General features: G+C 41.6%; 1 protein-coding gene across 7 annotated transcripts in view; it reads right to left on the reverse strand.

Annotated features, from left to right (window-relative positions):
* The window catches only part of CYFIP1 (cytoplasmic FMR1 interacting protein 1), a 136007-nt gene that overhangs the window by 91265 nt on the left and 27995 nt on the right, over window positions 1-16747 (reverse strand). For all 7 annotated transcript variants that reach the window (XM_037898860.2, XM_037898868.2, XM_037898845.2 and 4 more), the window contains exons 2-10: window positions 12563-12686; window positions 11250-11339; window positions 9894-9971; window positions 8624-8725; window positions 4636-4817; window positions 3083-3179; window positions 2168-2296; window positions 659-763; window positions 325-416 (exon numbers count right to left, since the gene is read on the reverse strand). In XM_037898860.2, coding sequence (XP_037754788.1) covers window positions 325-416; window positions 659-763; window positions 2168-2296; window positions 3083-3179; window positions 4636-4817; window positions 8624-8725; window positions 9894-9971; window positions 11250-11339; window positions 12563-12679 — 992 coding nt within the window. In that variant the 5' untranslated portion in view covers window positions 12680-12686. The remainder of the gene's footprint in view (window positions 1-324; window positions 417-658; window positions 764-2167; window positions 2297-3082; window positions 3180-4635; window positions 4818-8623; window positions 8726-9893; window positions 9972-11249; window positions 11340-12562; window positions 12687-16747) is intronic.

Below are 16747 nucleotides of genomic sequence, written 5' to 3' on the forward strand. Positions count from 1 at the left end.
GTTACTGTGTGTTCCTGAATACAAAATTTCATAACGGTATAACCTCAGAAAAGGACAAAGGGCATGCTACTATTATCAAACATGCCAAATTGAACAACAGCAACGAAAAAACACTAGCCTTATGTTTTTAGCATCTCAGAATGCTCCTCACCAAATGTATTGCCCATATTATCATTAGCATATGCACAACATAGCCCAAGGCAGTAATCCAGGGACAGTTCCTCAGATGGGGTAAACTGCCACAGGCCCACTGATTTTACCAGGACAATGACAATTTGCACCACAGGATCTTCCCCTCTCCCCAATATTGTGCTGCATTCCTACCTGGATTTGTTTTCCTCGTAGTGGGCACTAGTCTTAATGTATCTTGCCAGTTCAATCTGCATATCACCAAACAGCGGGACCACTTGCAGCTGCTGTACTCAAGGAAAAAAAACCAAAATTATCTGGCTTAGTTAACAGTGTTATTTTGTTAAAGACAGTTTAGTAGGATGACAAAAACAATGTACAGATCTGAACAATTGAGAGTATCCACTCATGAAAAAGTATCACGTTATTTGGTTGCAGTATAATACTATGTATTTTAAATGGGAGAAAAATCACCATTAAAATATAGTATTTTATGAATTCTAATTAGAACATTACTCTCTTAACCAACCTTAAAGAACTTGTCGATCTTGGTCAAGTTTATTCTTTTTTTTGCATCCAATTTATAGATATTACTGACACTTCCATCCATCAAGTACAATCCAAAGCCCATTACCTGGAAAAAGAACAAACCATATAACTTTTCCGTAAGACAAGCTCGCAAATAGTGATTCAGCTGAAAATAAGACTATGTTCTTTTACCATAAGAATACATAACTGGTTAACACACCACAACCACACACATCTAAAGCACACCAGGCACTTTTCAAAACTCCCAGTGACAAAATATGAGACTCACGAGTACGTAATTAATTTTTCTGTAGTACTTTAAATTTACAGTCATGTCAGTGTGTAGCCATTAATATTAGCCTGATAAACAAGACTTAGTTGCATAAAGATTAGACATACAAAAATGTTATCCCATTTCATTTAGAATGTGGCTCTTTTTAGATATTTCATTTAAATTCCTATTTCTTATTAAAATGATGGATGCAGAGTTGGTTATGTAACAGAAGTTTAGGTCAACCATTGTCAAGCTGCTGCTTTTTATAGCCCTCTGTTTTTAGATTATACAAAAGAGAACTATGGCACAGGCAAAAAAAAAGTGATTAAATTCTGGAATTAATAGCGAACAGTTATAATTCTACACAGGCAATAGGACTTACTTAGTACTAGAAATCCAGAACTACAGTCCATAATACATGTGCATGTTTAATGGCTCAGCAGCACTGAGCACTGATGGGCACTTCAGAGATCCTTACAGGTAGAATGTATCCAGTACATTCTGTGGTTCTTTCAGGGTGCCAGCATATCTCATCTACATGACAAATACTGTACCTAGTTCTTTGGAGATTAAATACCCCAAGCCCCTCAGAAGAGCTTGTCCTACTTGAAAGCATTTTAAGAGCTATTCCATATTTTTAATCTATATAATTTCATCTATTGAGACATTCAGCTGAAAATACCATACTTAAATGAAGTACATTTTACATTTCCCCTCATCCACCACAATATTATATATGCAAGTTCCAAACTACTAAATTTATCTACCAACTGCTCAGTTTAATCATAACTTGAGCTATCTGGTCCCTGGAAGGAATACAACTGGCAAATGAAGTTTCAATATGCAGAACCACCTTCGAACACCCATTTTTGCCCAAACATGCTAAATATCGAAAAATAAAATGGATTAGTTCAATTTTGCCTTCACTAAAACTCTATAGAAACATTTTCCCACCCCAGGCTTCAGTTCAATTAGATCATCTCCAATATGCACAAAATAGAACTAATTAGACACTTCCTAAAATCAAGGATTTGCAGTGTGTAATACATGTAGAAGAAAAGGAGACGATACGGGAAAAAGGAAGCGGCAAAACTTTATATAAAGACATTAATCATCATGAGTTATTTGGCTGTCTGTTTCTGGCAAACAGAGGACTGGCTGAAGTGAAATTCACAAGCATTTGTGCCCTTCTCCATTACAGTTAAACCTTGCAACACTTTAAAAAAAAATCCTTACTTTTAAGAGCATGTGTTTCTCACTGGGTGTTAGATACATTTTATTTTCATAGTAGTCCACGCACAAATTCACAATATCAGCCAGCAGTTCTTCATAGCCAGAAATCACCTCAAGCTGTTGCTGTAAAGACTAGAAGACAAAATAAAATAAACAAAATAAAAACATTAAGTCTACTAATTATACACATAAGATGTCAGCAGTTACTACAGAACTGCATTAAATGCCCCAATAGCAACTAAAAAAGGAGGACTTATGCTCAAATAAATTGGTTAGTCTCTAAGGTGCCACAAGCTTTCGTGAGCTACAGCTCACTTCATGTGTGTGTGAAACCAAACAATCAAATGAACTCAAACAGGAAAAAGATAAAAACACATTTCCTGTGGGTGAAGGTGAACACTTTTCACAAAGCCATCACTCTATCTCCAACATATCAGTTCTCATCCTCAAAGGAAACCTGCACAACACTTTCAAAAGACATGCCTTGGACCTTTTCTTAACTTTGCTCAACAGTAAAAATCGTGGACTGGATAGACACACTGGATTTATGGCTTATTACAATAATCTATAACCCACTAACAACTCCCCCTCCCCTGGCTGTATTTCCTCCCACTTCCTTTCCTCCCTATGACTGGGGGTGTGTTTACAGGCCACTTCACCTTGAATGGTCCCTTGAAATACGTGTTAACTACTTACACTAAACAATCTGTCCCATCAAGTATTGAGCTGTAACATTCTGAGAAAGTTTACCAGACCTGAAGAAGAGCGTCATGTAAGCTCAAAAGCTTGTCTCTTTCACCAACAGAAGTGGTCCAATGAAAGATATTATCTCACCCGCCTTGTCTCTCTACAGAACTGAGTGCGTTTTTAATAGCTTATAAAATATTTTCTATTTAATGTAAGATTATGAAAACTTACTTGTGTAATCTTGTTGTGATTAGCAAGGAACATGGAGAGGTTCTGGGATTCCTGGATGGACTGAGGATCAGCCATTTTACGCAGAAATTGAGCAGCTCTTCGGAAACAGAAAAAGAACCCAGTTAAAGGAAAAAATCAACAACATTTCCCTATAGCAGAGCCACTCATGAGCAAGTCCAGTCACTCCTGATTGAAACTACATATATGTCAATGCTACCTCTTGGTCAAAGGTAGATGACAGCTCTTATAGAATCAACACAGATGCTTTATTCACTGCTCAGACGAGATCACAGTAACTGCATTGGTGATGTTGATCCGACTGTAATTACCTGTGATCAAGCAAAAGAGAGCACACCAGACACTACTAGACTGTTTTGTTTCACATTCTCAGAAGGGTGTGATTCAAAACACAGGTTTAAATTTTGTAAAACTGTCCATGTCAAAAGTTGGTTTCTTAAGAGGCCTCATCAGACCCTACTTGAGAACACCGGCACTGGCACCCCCCTCTTACAAAGGTGGTGACAATCTCCACTAACAGTAGGCTCACTGGCTCCCGTGAGTCTTAACTAGCTAGGATGGACATAGATACAATTCACAGTTTATGAATCAAAGCACCCTCAGCATCTCACCTACCAGTGAGTGACACTGGCTTATACTCTAGGAGAGTTAGGAAGAGATTATCAACTGGTGCGGGTTGACACAGCTCCACGGAATTCAATGCCAACTTATACCAGTTGAACATCGAACCTTTAGAGAATAGTGTCTGTCCCCTCAGGACATTGCTCTGGAAGAGAAGGTCAATCAAAATCCAAGGGTTTTTAGCCACAGAACAAAAAAGAATTCCTCATAGGAAGAAAACGTCAGCCCGGAATGGAGGCTTTACAGTTAAACATGGGTAAAACGCAGACCTCTTCTTAAGGTAGTTGAGTGAGGGATAGATCTTGACCTACTGGTATTGTTCTGTACAAGACTTTGCAGATGCTGTTGTGGAGGCAAACACTCTCTTTGCTTCCTGCATCTGCCATAGCATAAGACTTTATCAATGCTACATGCTGCAATGTCAGGCTGAGAATGGGATTTTATTCCTGATACTCTAGCCTTCTCCCCCTCTCATTTCATCTGTAAATCACAGGGACCTGTCAGAGCAAAGCCAGAGGGTCTTAAGGACAATTAGATCAATGGCCATTGACAAAAGATCAACTGTGTTTGCTAAAAGTGGGAATTCTGTAACTGGAAAGAAAGAATTTCTAAATTAAAAGATTTATCAAGCAGTGTATTCTCATTAAATTTAAAACATAATGAAAGACAGGCTGAAGGACTCTACACCTGGAAATCTATTTTGTTACTGTAGAAGAGCAGAAGGAAAACAGATTTGCTCAGATAGTTTTTTCTGTCAGTTCACCTTTAGTTTCATGGTATTTTTTTTAATGTAGATGGGATTACGTTTAAATAATATAGGTGTCGTAAAAAGAGCTACTACTGCCATCTTGTGCGGGTTCCTGTATTTCAATAACAGTAAGCTTGACAAATACTTTCTTATAACAATGTCTCACCGCTTGTAGGCAGAGTGGTCATTCTTCACACTACACTTCATATTTTTCAGCTCATCTAATACTGCAAACATGTTGATGAACTTGCCCAAAGTGATCAGATATGCTTCAGACACAAAATCCTTCCTCCTCTCTGCATGGCATAAGCGCTTCACCTCCCCACAGAATCGTTCAATTGCATTTCTCTAGTGGAGGGAAAGAGCAGAAATCCATAGTTTAGTAAAGAAACAGTTTCAATGTTTTACTTTCACTGCAATATCTAGGTCAATGGTTCTCAACCAGGGATATGTATCCACCCCGGGGGTAAGCAGAGGTCTTCCAGGGGTACATCAACTCACCTAGACATTTGTCTAGTTTTACAATAGGCTACATAAAAAGCACTAGTGAAGTCAGTACAAACTAAAATTTTATACGACTTGTTTATACTGCCCTATATACTACACACTGAAATGTAAGTACAATATTTATATCCCAATTGATTTATTATATGATGATATGGTAAAAATGAGAAAGTAAGCAATTTTTCAGTACTAGTGTGCTGTGACACTTATGTATTTTTATGTCTGATTTTGTAAGCAAGTACAGCAACTCCTCACTTAACGTTGTAGTTATGTTCCTGAAAAAATGCGACTAAGTGAAACGATGTTAAGCGAATCCAATTTCCCCATAAGAATTAATGTAAATGGGGGGCGGGGGGGTTAGCTTCCAGGGAAATTTTTTTTTTGCCAGACGAAAGGCATTATATACATTTTAAACAAGCAATTGAATACAGGTATAAGTTTTAAACAGAGGAGGTGCCCCTGCCTTACCCTACACAGGCACAGCCCACTGGCACTGGAGACAATGAGGCAGGCAAGGAGGCTGAAGGTGCTGTAGGCTAGGAGAAGCACGTTGCTTCCCCTACTCTGCAAGCACCAGGGGCGGGGAAGGGGCTCAACCCTCAGCCCACCCACTCCCCCCCTTCCCCCAAACCCCCATCCTTGACCCGCCTCTTCTCCCCCCCCACCTCCTCCCCCTTCACTTCGCATGCTGCGTCCTCGCTCCTCCCGCCTCCCTCCCCTCCCTTCTAAACGCCGCCGCAAGCCAGCTGATTGCCGCAGGCAGGAGAGGGAGGGAGGAAGCACGCCAAGTCCTCGCTCTTCCCCGCCCCGCGCCTGCACGGGGCAATCAGCTGGCTTGCTGCATTTGGGAGGCAGGGGGAGCCTGTGCACCAAGTCCTCGCTCCTCCCCGCTCCCTCTTGCCTCCAAAATGCCGCAAGCCAGCTGATTGCCACAGGCAAGAGGCAGGGGAGGGAGAGGGGAGGCGCACCAAATCCTCGCTTCTCCCCCCTCCCTCCTGCCTGGGGCAATCAGCTGGCTTGCCACATTTAGGAGGCAGGAGGGAGGGGGGAGGAGCGAAGACTTGGCACGCAGGCTCCCCCTCCCACCCCCCCCACCCTGCCTCCTGTCCGGGGCAATCAGCTGGCTTGCGGCGTTCCGGAGGCAGAGGAGGGAGGGGGAGTCTGCACGCCAAGTCCTCACTCCTCTCCCCTCCCTCCTGCCTCCAAAACGCTGCAAGCCAGCTGATTGCTGCGGGCAGGAGGAGGGGGAAGGTGCTGATCCGCGGGGTCTGCCGGTGGGCGGGAGGTGCTGTGGGGAGGAAGGGCAGGGGGCATAAGGAGGCTGCCAGCTGTGGAGAAAGCAGGCAGTCAAACAACGCAAGAGTGGAGCATTGCACAGCTTTAAACGAGCATGTTCCCTAATTGAACAGCAAAGTAAAAACGAAACAACGTTAACCGGGACGACTTTAAGTGAGGAGTTACTGTAGTTTTTAAGTGAGGTGAAACTTGGGGGTACGCAAGACAAATCAGATGCCTGAAAGGGGTACAGTAGTCTGGAAAGGTTGAGAGCCACCAATCTAGGTGATCCCCTCTCTCTTCCTATAAAGTCCTTTAATGGTAGAATGCTACTAAAGTAACTCATCATCCAATTCCAAAGTTCACTTAGAAGACATCTGTGAGTAGGAGTGAGACAATTCCATTAAAACTTCAGAATACTTAAGGATAAGAGGAGCATTCAGAATGACCTCTCCAGCTGCCGATATGTACAGCCATATGTTACTAACCAGTATGCTTAGCGCAGGTGACATTGCAACAACCATAGGATTTTGCTGGAGCATGAAGCGCAGTGGCTGAGATCAAAATGTTTTGTTTGTTTTCTTTAAAGGACTTTAAATTTTATTGCTCGAGTTTGCAGTTTTCAAATTCTTTTGCGAGGAAGTCTAATTGATGCTGTAAAAAGGATGTTCTCCAGGATTCGTAGAGCACCTTAAATGCCTTGAATGGAACAGCCTGGTTTGGATTTGACCAGGCCCATTCGCACTGGGCGGTGGTGGGAATGCTGCCTTTCTACTCACTCTTCACCTTCTCCCCCAGTAGCTGCCTCCTCTCTGAGCTGGGAGTTCTGAGCTGCAGCTGCTCCTCACTAAGCTGCCCAGCAGCAAACACAGCCCACCATATGAGATGACAGGCTAGGGTGGAAGGAAAGAGAGTAGCAGACTACCACTAAGCGTTCCTCTGCCGGACCGTGAGAGATTCAGGGCTTCAAGAGAGGAAGCCCAAGAAGCACTCCATTAAGCTCTACCCCAGTCCCGTAAGTGGAGCTGCTTTCACAGGTTCACTTAGAATCATAGAATATCAGGATTGGAAGGGACCTCAGGAGGTCATCTAGCCCAACCCCCTGCTCAAAGCAAGACCAGATCCCACTTCTCTCCTCAAAAGCGACCATACAAGTCCAAGCCATGGGAGGGAAGTAAAGAGAACCATGCTGAACAAATAGCTCCTCCCTTCCCTTCCACTAACTTGACTGATGATGGAAGCTTAAAATATACATAGCTTTGAGTACCTTAAAGACCAAGGAGAGTGAGGAATCAGAGAGGACAACTCATGGAGATATAACTAGCAGAAAGGATTAAAATTGCACAAAGGAAATACCTGGAAACATTTCTTGGTATTTAACAGTAAAATGGGTCTATTAAGACTTTGAATTAGTGTCCGAAAGGAAGCAGTATACACACAACTAGCTAGACAAAATGCAATAAAACCGTGGTTTTCAATCTTTTTTCATTTGCAGACCCTTAAAAAAGCTTTTAAATGGAGGTGTGGATCCCTTTGGAAATCGAAGACATGGTCTGCAGACCCTAGGGATCTACAGGCCACACATTGAAAACCACCGCAATAAAACACAAAAATACTATAGGGAGCAATCCTACAATGGTCCTTAGAGAAGGGTATGAACTAGATGACTTGATAGGTCTTCTCCATGTCTAAATGCTTCATATAAATAATAGAAATTTACAAAAAATATGCCAGCTACCATTCACCTATCTATCATTAATTGATGTAAAGGAAATATCTGTGCAGCCATATGCTACTAACCAGATAAAAACATATTAAGCATACATAGCGTCCAGTGGAAACCTAGGCCCCAGCAAACATAGGCCCCAGTCCTGTAAACCTAAACCTACCTAACTTTATTCATGCAAATAGCCCCACTGATTCCAACAGGAATCACAAGTAGGGTTACTCAAGTGCTTAAGTGTTTGCAGAATAGAATCAAAGGTCTTTGGGCAAGGAGAAAACTGATTCACTCTACAGCTTAGAAGAGATGTTGCCGTTGCTTCTGGGAAAAACAAATGGTCAAGTAAAAGTGAGTGTAAATATGGAGAATGAAAAAGAAAGAAATTTTAAACTGTGCAAGAACTGTGTGTGGAACAAGGAGCTGAGCACAGGCGACAAGTCACATCCACAAATATGACTGCACTTAGAAGACACACTAAGTTTAAGTGACATGTCCAGGACCATAGCCTCTCCCATGTAAAATCTTTACAACATTTGGTTCCAGTAATATAGTCTTTGAGCCAAGTCAGCTAAAGCAGAGCACATAACACCACAGCACATAAGAAAACAAAACAAAACCTCTATTAAATAGCTATTGGTTTAACTCTTTTTACCTGAAAGTACATAAAATTCATCAGTTTTGTGACCTCTGGCTCCAGAACTTCCACAGTTTTTTCATAAATTTCTACTCGGTTAGGCTGTTCATTACATTTAACCTGAAGAGAATCAAAGAGATAGTGATACTGAAAAGTCACTCCCAAATAAAACTTCAGCAGAGAGACAGCTCCAGAATGGCACATCAAACCAAGAAAATGTATTCTACTGCTATTTATCCAAAGTTATGGCTAAATTGTTGTTTTTAACATCTCAAACACGGTTTTCAGGGACTAAAAAAAAATTCTCAGACCTACCTGGGTTCTTATAGGGCAGAATTCTTACTCGGCAGTATCTGTGTGCCTCAGGTAATAATGAATTTAGCCTATAAACATCCCTGTGAGGTAGGGCAGTATTTTCCCCATTTTATAGCTAGGGAACCAAGGCACAGTGACATTAAGTTACTTTCCAAGTGTCACAAAGACTGTGACTGAGCGGAGAACTGAACCCAGATCTTCTGAGGTCCAGTAATTTAAACAAAAGACGATCCCCTTCCTTCCATGTCAGCACATTTTATATTTTAGAAAGACCCTAAAATCAGAGCGCTGTCAAAAGGGGATTGTGGTTTCATTTGCTTTTCCAGCTCATCTTAACTCTATTTTCAAAAACTTCTGTTTTTCAGGCACTTAAGTCCTAACTTTGGACTCCCACCACCTGTGTGCGTTATATAAATAAGCACATGCACCCACATGCATGAGCACACACACAAAATCTGGATTGCCTCAAACATTTAGAAAAAGTGACGAGACCCAATATCCTATTTGACAATCTCCAGAGCGGTGTTTAATGCCTAGTTTACTTCATCAACTAACAATATGTTCAGCTGCCTATCACAACCACTTTGAATTTAAGCTTTAAATGCTTGCCGGCACTACAATCTCCATTTGTTTTCTGTTCAATGACATGGGAAATTTTGGTGTCAAATTAACACTACTATCAAAACTGCCCATCCAGTGCACATTATTGCTACTCTATTCGCAAACCAGCCAGGAGGAAGCTTAATGCAAAGTGACATGAAATGCTTCCTTAATTCCCTCACCAAAAAAACCATCCAGTCCTCAGGAGCTGAAAGTTTTTGCTTCAATAACATTCCCAGTCTTGCTGGCTCAGGAGTAAATGCTCATTCTAGAGCGGTAAGGTTCATCCATAAAGCTATGTATCCACACACTCAGGGAAGAACTTGAGATGAAAGTTCAAGCACTGTCTGACAATTGAATTTTGCTCCTTTACCTGAGGAATGGCTCTTGAGCAGCTTCTCCATGTGTACAGCATGACTGCGTACTCTTGACCGTCTTCCAACATTTCATTCTAAAATAAAAAGATTAATTAGTATTAATATGAGAAGGATGGTAAATACAGAAAAAAAATAGAAACTTCCATTATTTCTCTCTCTCTATGACATACATACACACCCTGAGCCAAACAAACGTTTTTCTCTTACTAGGATGTACACATAACAGGTCACACATACTGAATGTTAACTGATATATCATCTTAAATACAGGTTTCAGAGTAGCAGCCATGTTAGTCTGTGTCTGCAAAAAGAACAGGAGGACTTGTGGCACCTTAGAGCCTAACCAATTTGTTTGAGCATAAGCTTTCGTGAGCTACAGCTCACTTCATCGGATGCATTCAGTGGAAAATACAGTGAGGAGATTTATATACACACAGAACATGAAAAAAAATAGCATGTTCAAATTGTCAGGTCAGACTGTTTTTCTTTTAGGAAAGCAAGTTCTCTATGGTTAAGCACAACTCAACCTGATTCATCAATTATGGAAACAATTAGTTCAGCTACTGAACATGAAAAATTAATCCTAAAGCTAAAAATCAATCTGTTCTTAGTCATTCATTTCAATAATATTCTACCATGAATGAATATGGACTATTTAATGCAATGAATATGTATCAGATTACTAAATGACACTTTACATCCACTGAAATATGAAGTCCAAGAGGTCAAACTTTGCTACTGACAAAACCAAACAAATATTAAGCCTGAAGTATGTAATATTTTACAAATTTAACACATTAAAAATCCCAGAAAACAGAACAGTTACACTGGGGATATATTAGAATCCATGGGTTTTTATATGGAAAACAAGAGAGAAGTCTGAATGCTTTAGTATTACTTTCAGGGACAGGGGAGAAAAAAATAACATACAGCAACCCGTCAGGTCTTGACCAAAATGCTAGAAGAGTAGTGGAAGTTTCAAGCACAAAAGATAAATTTATTCTCTGACAGTCAGAGCCTGGCTGTTGATAATACTAGCCTAACTTGGAAAACTGGAAAATATAGAATCCCTTAAGGAAGGCTTGGGTACAGAAACTTCAGGCAATATTGGCAGCCTTATGGCTGGGTTCATCTGAGATGCACAAGAAAAGAGTGAGCTAGCTATATTTTTGCTATGAGAGATCACTTCTGACAGCTATGCCTGTTTGAAGTGTGGTTGCTAACTTTGGTTTCCTATTTTCTCCGTACACGTTCATCCCTCTGTAAGAAACTTTTGTCAAAGATATATGCCTCTTCGCTCACAATTTTTTTTTTTTGAATAAAAAGAGTATATGTTGAAAATGTTTACTTACCATATTCGAATGAACAGTAGCTTGCTCAATGTATCTTGCAATGCCTGTGACAAATGCATTCCTGTCTTCAAAATTAGTATTGAAGTTTGGCTGCATGAAAGAAAATAAACAAACATGTAACCCGTGGGGAAAAATTTCAAATGCTGGTATTTATCTGCTTTTCCAGAAATTAATGGGAATCTGTGACCCAGGGACCTCTTGGTACCAAGAGGCAGAGGGCACAGAAAGGGCTTAAAGGGGTTACCTGGATCCCCTAGATCAAGTATATGCATATATATACACCAAAGGGTGGCACGTAAGGTCTCTACCAAAAGCCAGTAGCTCACTGGGGGTCAATCATTTCAAAATGTATATATGAATAATATTTCAGGAGTCATGTATGCATGTTGATAATTATGTTCTTAAAATCTGTGAGTTGGGGCTGGTCACCAGAAGGTGATAAGCAAGTTCCTCCCAAGCAGGACATAGAAGACACTTATCTTCCTGTCTGGTCATGTACTGTGTCCCTCTCAATGTAAATCTATTTGCATACTGATCCACCAAGCTAATCAAAATTGCAAAATCACAAAAAAGAAAAAGCTGTTGAGGAATCAAAACAAAACAAAACCAAAACAGCCAGGGGTGGTATCCTGTTTGTGAGTGTAGAAAATGGATTTTTGGGATATACCTGGGAGCACTAGCTCACCTTGGATCCTTCATCATAGGGACAAGCTACCAGCATGCATGTCTTATGAAAGCAGAATCACAACCAACCAGGGCTGTTAAGCCCTGTCACAAAGACTTGGGTTGTGCTAAACTTCATTAGACAGGAAAGTATCTTGCTAATTAAATGGAGGCTCTAGAATGTGTATTATGCTTTTATTTTCTTGGTATCTAGTTGTTTGCAATACTTCTACCGACTTCTTATTACTTGAACCTCTGTTCTTTGTTAAATAAACTTATATTCGTTTTCACTATAAACAAATGTAAGTGCTGTGAGTTAAGCAAAGCAGTGGTCTGAGGGCAGCTGGTAAGCTGGGGGTACTGTTCCTTTGGGAACAGCAGACCTGGAAATTCTGTGAATGTCCAGTGAACCAGAGGTTGCATATTCCAGGGGGACACTCAAAGGGTTCGGGGGTTGGAGTGTGCCCATTGCTAACCTGCAGAGGTTGAGAGGGGAGTGCTTGCGTTGGCCATGGTTAGTGGCATCAGTGGGCTGACCTCTGGCAGGTTCAGACAAGGCTCTCTCACACTAAGGGTAGATGGTAGTGAGGGGCCTCACAATCCTGAGTACCTCTGAGGAGCATCACAGACTCATAATAGATACTCCTTACCTGGTAAAGCAGAGATGACGGAGGGGGTTCAATACATGGTTGTTGATCCGGCAATGGTAATTCTTCCAAGAGATCCACATTGGACAAGGCATCCTCTAAAGTAACCTGAGCAGTCATTTTGTCTCTGTGGGGGGAAAATTATGAAAAAAGGCTAATATGAAGAGCAAGGGAACAATTTATTTCTAGTGTGGGAAATGCACAACATCCCTTGCACAGGTCCACTTAGCTAGAGACCACCCTAGAAGAGACAGTGTCAGACTGAAACCTCATTAGTTTAAATACGAATTAAAAGGAGTTTCAGGTTCCACACCTGCTCTGCATACTCCTGCCAATTTTTGTGTTTTTAAAATGTTTCTTTCTCCCCATCGCAGTGTGACAGACCCACACAAACAACAGAGAAAACTGACTGACGATACAGCAGAAAAATAGAAACTAATTGAACAAAGCATTGTCAAGGCAAGCAAACTAGAAAAATAGGGAAATCCTGTTTCCTGTAGTTTCTTTCACCTACAGTAATCTGGGGAGAGTCTTGTAACTAAAGTAGGTATAACATTTTTAGTTGACGACGCCCCCTTAGGGCATTTTCCATGATTTTACACAGTTGCTACCACCAGCTCAACAATTGTGGGAGAATTAAATGTAGACATGGTGTCAGCAGCCGCTAGCATTTTAAACACAATGGTATCTAGAGCTGCTCCGATTAAAATAAATGATGTGGGACTTAAAAACCTGAGGACCACGTACAGCCTTGTACACACTAGCCCTCCCATGGTTGATACTGCAAATGAATCTGAACCGTCGATAGCTATAATAGGAAATTTTATGGTGAAAAATGACAGCATTTTCCATCATACTTCCATCATTACAGTACTACAGTATATTGGTTTAACTGGATGTTTCTGTGCATAACTTTCAAACCAGACCAATAGATTGTACACATTAGGGTTAGCAGACAGCATGAAACCACTAGTTTACAAGACAAGACTGGCCCTTCCTCTAACCACAGTTTTTCTATCGTCTCCTTAAAAGTTGGAACAACTTCCAAAAAGCAAAATTAACACGTGCATCTTACAGGAGACATCATCTGGTACTACCCATCAGGCTCAAAACACAGGGGTTCCATAGGCCTTCAATACATTTAGAATAAAAATATTATCAGTACTTAGCATTTATATAGGACCTTCTTCAGAGCATTACAGAACCCTTTGCCAAAATGCATTATTCCCATTTATAAAAAAGAAACATGCACATTTATGTTTATTGACTTGCCAAAGGTCACAGTGAGTCAAGTGGCAGAGTCAGGAACAGAATCCGGATCTCATGACTCACAATTCTTTAACCAGTAAACAACACCGCCTCCCTACTTTCCTTTGCATAAAACTGTACATTCCCCCAGCAGCAGCTATGGGGGGGGATTGTCATCACAGCAAGCACTTCCTTTAAAAGAAAATAACTAGCTCAGCTGACACAACGAATCTACAGAGTAACCCTCTTTCTGTTTTCCAAGACTGATCTGGTGTTCTGAACAACAATCTTGCAACCAGGATTTTGTTCTACTGTGACTCCTTAGAATACCAGTGCACACCCCATTGGTGCTGTACAGTGAGCAGGGGATAGATTCACAAATTCCAAGACCAGAAAAGACCACTGTGATCATCTAATCTGACCTCCTGTATAACTAGGGTTGCCAACCCTCCCAGTTTTGCTGGGAGTCTCCTGGAATCAGGCCCTACTTCCCGGAAGCAACTGCAGCCAAACTGGGAGATTTTGGGAGCTAACAGTCTGGCAGCGCAGCGGGGCTAAGGCAGGCAGGGCCCTCACTCCGCACCAGTCCCGAAAACGGACAGCACCGTCCCTGCGGCCACTGAGGGATTGGGGGGCAGGGGGTCTCTGTGCACTGCCCCCACCCTGAGCACCGACTCCGCAGCTCCCACTGGCTGGGAACTGCAGCCAATGGGAGCTGTGGGGGCAGTCCTATGGACAGGGTCAGTGCGCAAAGCTCCCTGGCCCCCCCCCACAGCTAGGAGCTGCTGCCAGAGGGATGTGCTGGTGGCTTTCAGGAGTCACCCGAGGTAAGCACCGCCCACCCCCCAACCCCCTCCCGCACCCCAACCCTTGCCAGGGGTGAAAGTAACTTAAAGGGTTTACCGGTATGCCGGAGTCCTGAACAGTGGGCGGGGCCTCAACTAGAAGGGACGGGGCCTTTAAATCCCCAGCCCCTTTAAATTGGGGCTCCGGCAGCAGGGCTCTGGAGAACATGGGTCTTTCACCGCTTGGGAATCACATCCAAACCCTAACTTAGGCCCAAAGCTGGCAGGTTTTAAAAACAATTTATTTGTTCACATCAAACGTACTGCACAATTTGCAGAGCCTACTTTAAAAAAAAAAAAAAAAAAGAAAGAAAGAAAAAGGTGTAGGACTGGAACAAAAGGTGAGTGTACTGGCAGAGCTGTATTGGGAAACCTGCACAACACCTGCCTATACCTAACTCAAGCTATTTCACCAGCACTAGGTTCATCCACAGAATTAAAATCTAAGGTAAGGCTAGAGAGTCTTACGGCTCAGTTAGCAACACTATCACCGAGTAGACCAATGCAGCTGAACAGTCATAAAACTCCAATTACTCAAGCAAGCGAGAACAAAGATGTGCAGCATAAGTAGATCAAAATATAGATAAAGTCTCAAAATATACTTTCTGAAACTGCATGAAAAACTGTTTTGTCAGGTCTACACTAGAAACAAAACTGTTTTTGACATCTGTTTAAGGGGAAGCCGTTGCTGGAAAAAATAAAATAAAGTGTTGAGAGAACAGTTCAGTTTCCTAGTACAAACCACAGTCAGATAGCTCTGAACCAAGAAAGGACAGGGTTTTTACACTTGTGGCCCAAGCACTCTAAAAAAACCCTCAAAAAACCCACCTAAGTCCCCTTGATCCCCAGATGTTCTGTTTGAAGTAGAACAGTCACATTCTTTCCAGCACTAATGGATTAAATTCTATAAGAAGCTCTCCTCTTTACTTCCATCTTCTATCTTCAGACTAAATATTTTAGACTGTTTGCTTTAATGAAATGTTCTCAAACGTTCATCTAAAAAATCCACCAAAGCACAAGCAAAGGAAAATTCTCCCACACTTCATCTTTCCATTCACTTAAATAGTGCATTGCAGAGAAAACTCTACTTGGGGGTATCCTAGGTAAAAGAAAAGCTTCCTGTTGCCCATTCAGAGTTTTGCTGGAGAAACACAGATACGCATGTTTTTCAAGACCTGCATTGCCTGATTTTACATGACAGCCTGTGCCTGGTGACTTCATTTCTCCTGTTTGTCACATACTGCTGCAATTTCAAACATTCAACTGCTTTGGAGGTGACAAAATAAGAGTGCAAAATGGTATCGGAATCCTTTGTTCTGCTGATCTAGATACCTAATGGATTGTAATGCTACCATGAATTCAATATTTTTGTTCACCATTCTGTCTCAGGCTTTAACTCTCAGTAAGAGAATAAGATGTGGAAGAGGAACAGGCATCTTCCTGTTTAGTTTTGACAAGTTTGCAGATTTTGTGAAGGAAGATTCACACTTCCTTCCCATCAACAATTAAGCAAGCAAGCTGAGCATCAGTATCTGGGTATGACATGTAAACAGCTGACACAGGGCTCATCTGAACAAATAACCTTACTCGGTCAGCAGATGGTTTTGTATAAAGTAAGTCCCCAACCATGTTACAACATGGTTTGGTCTTGTCCATGTAGATGAGCCAAAACTATGTTTCAACCCTGGTATAGAATCATACCCTGGGCCCCCTGCATCCCGTGCAATAAGTTACGAAGTCTGGAAGGACAGTCTCGCCCAACTAAAAGAAAGGAGGTGCAGATAGGGAAAAGGTGAGGCTTCTGATATTCAGGAAGATGTGGGTGTTTGATTCTTATTAGCAAAGGGATAAATTGCCACTTTCCCTGTTCCCTGTGGGCAGGAGCAGAGGTAATGACATTTGTGGAAGGGGAACCTATTTTTCACCGCAGTAGTTTTGACAAAAACTACCTTCCCCACTGTATCCTTCCCCAGTATTTGTCACTACATCCGGCACATACTGATGCTCAGTTTGCTTGTTAATTGTTGATAGGAAGGAAAGATAAACAGTAAAATAAGTTAAAGGTAACCTAAAATTATTTTTTTTCAAACTGGAC

The sequence above is a fragment of the Chelonia mydas genome, chromosome 1 (assembly GCF_015237465.2).
Source record: "Chelonia mydas isolate rCheMyd1 chromosome 1, rCheMyd1.pri.v2, whole genome shotgun sequence".
Taxonomy (NCBI): Eukaryota; Metazoa; Chordata; order Testudines; family Cheloniidae; genus Chelonia; species Chelonia mydas.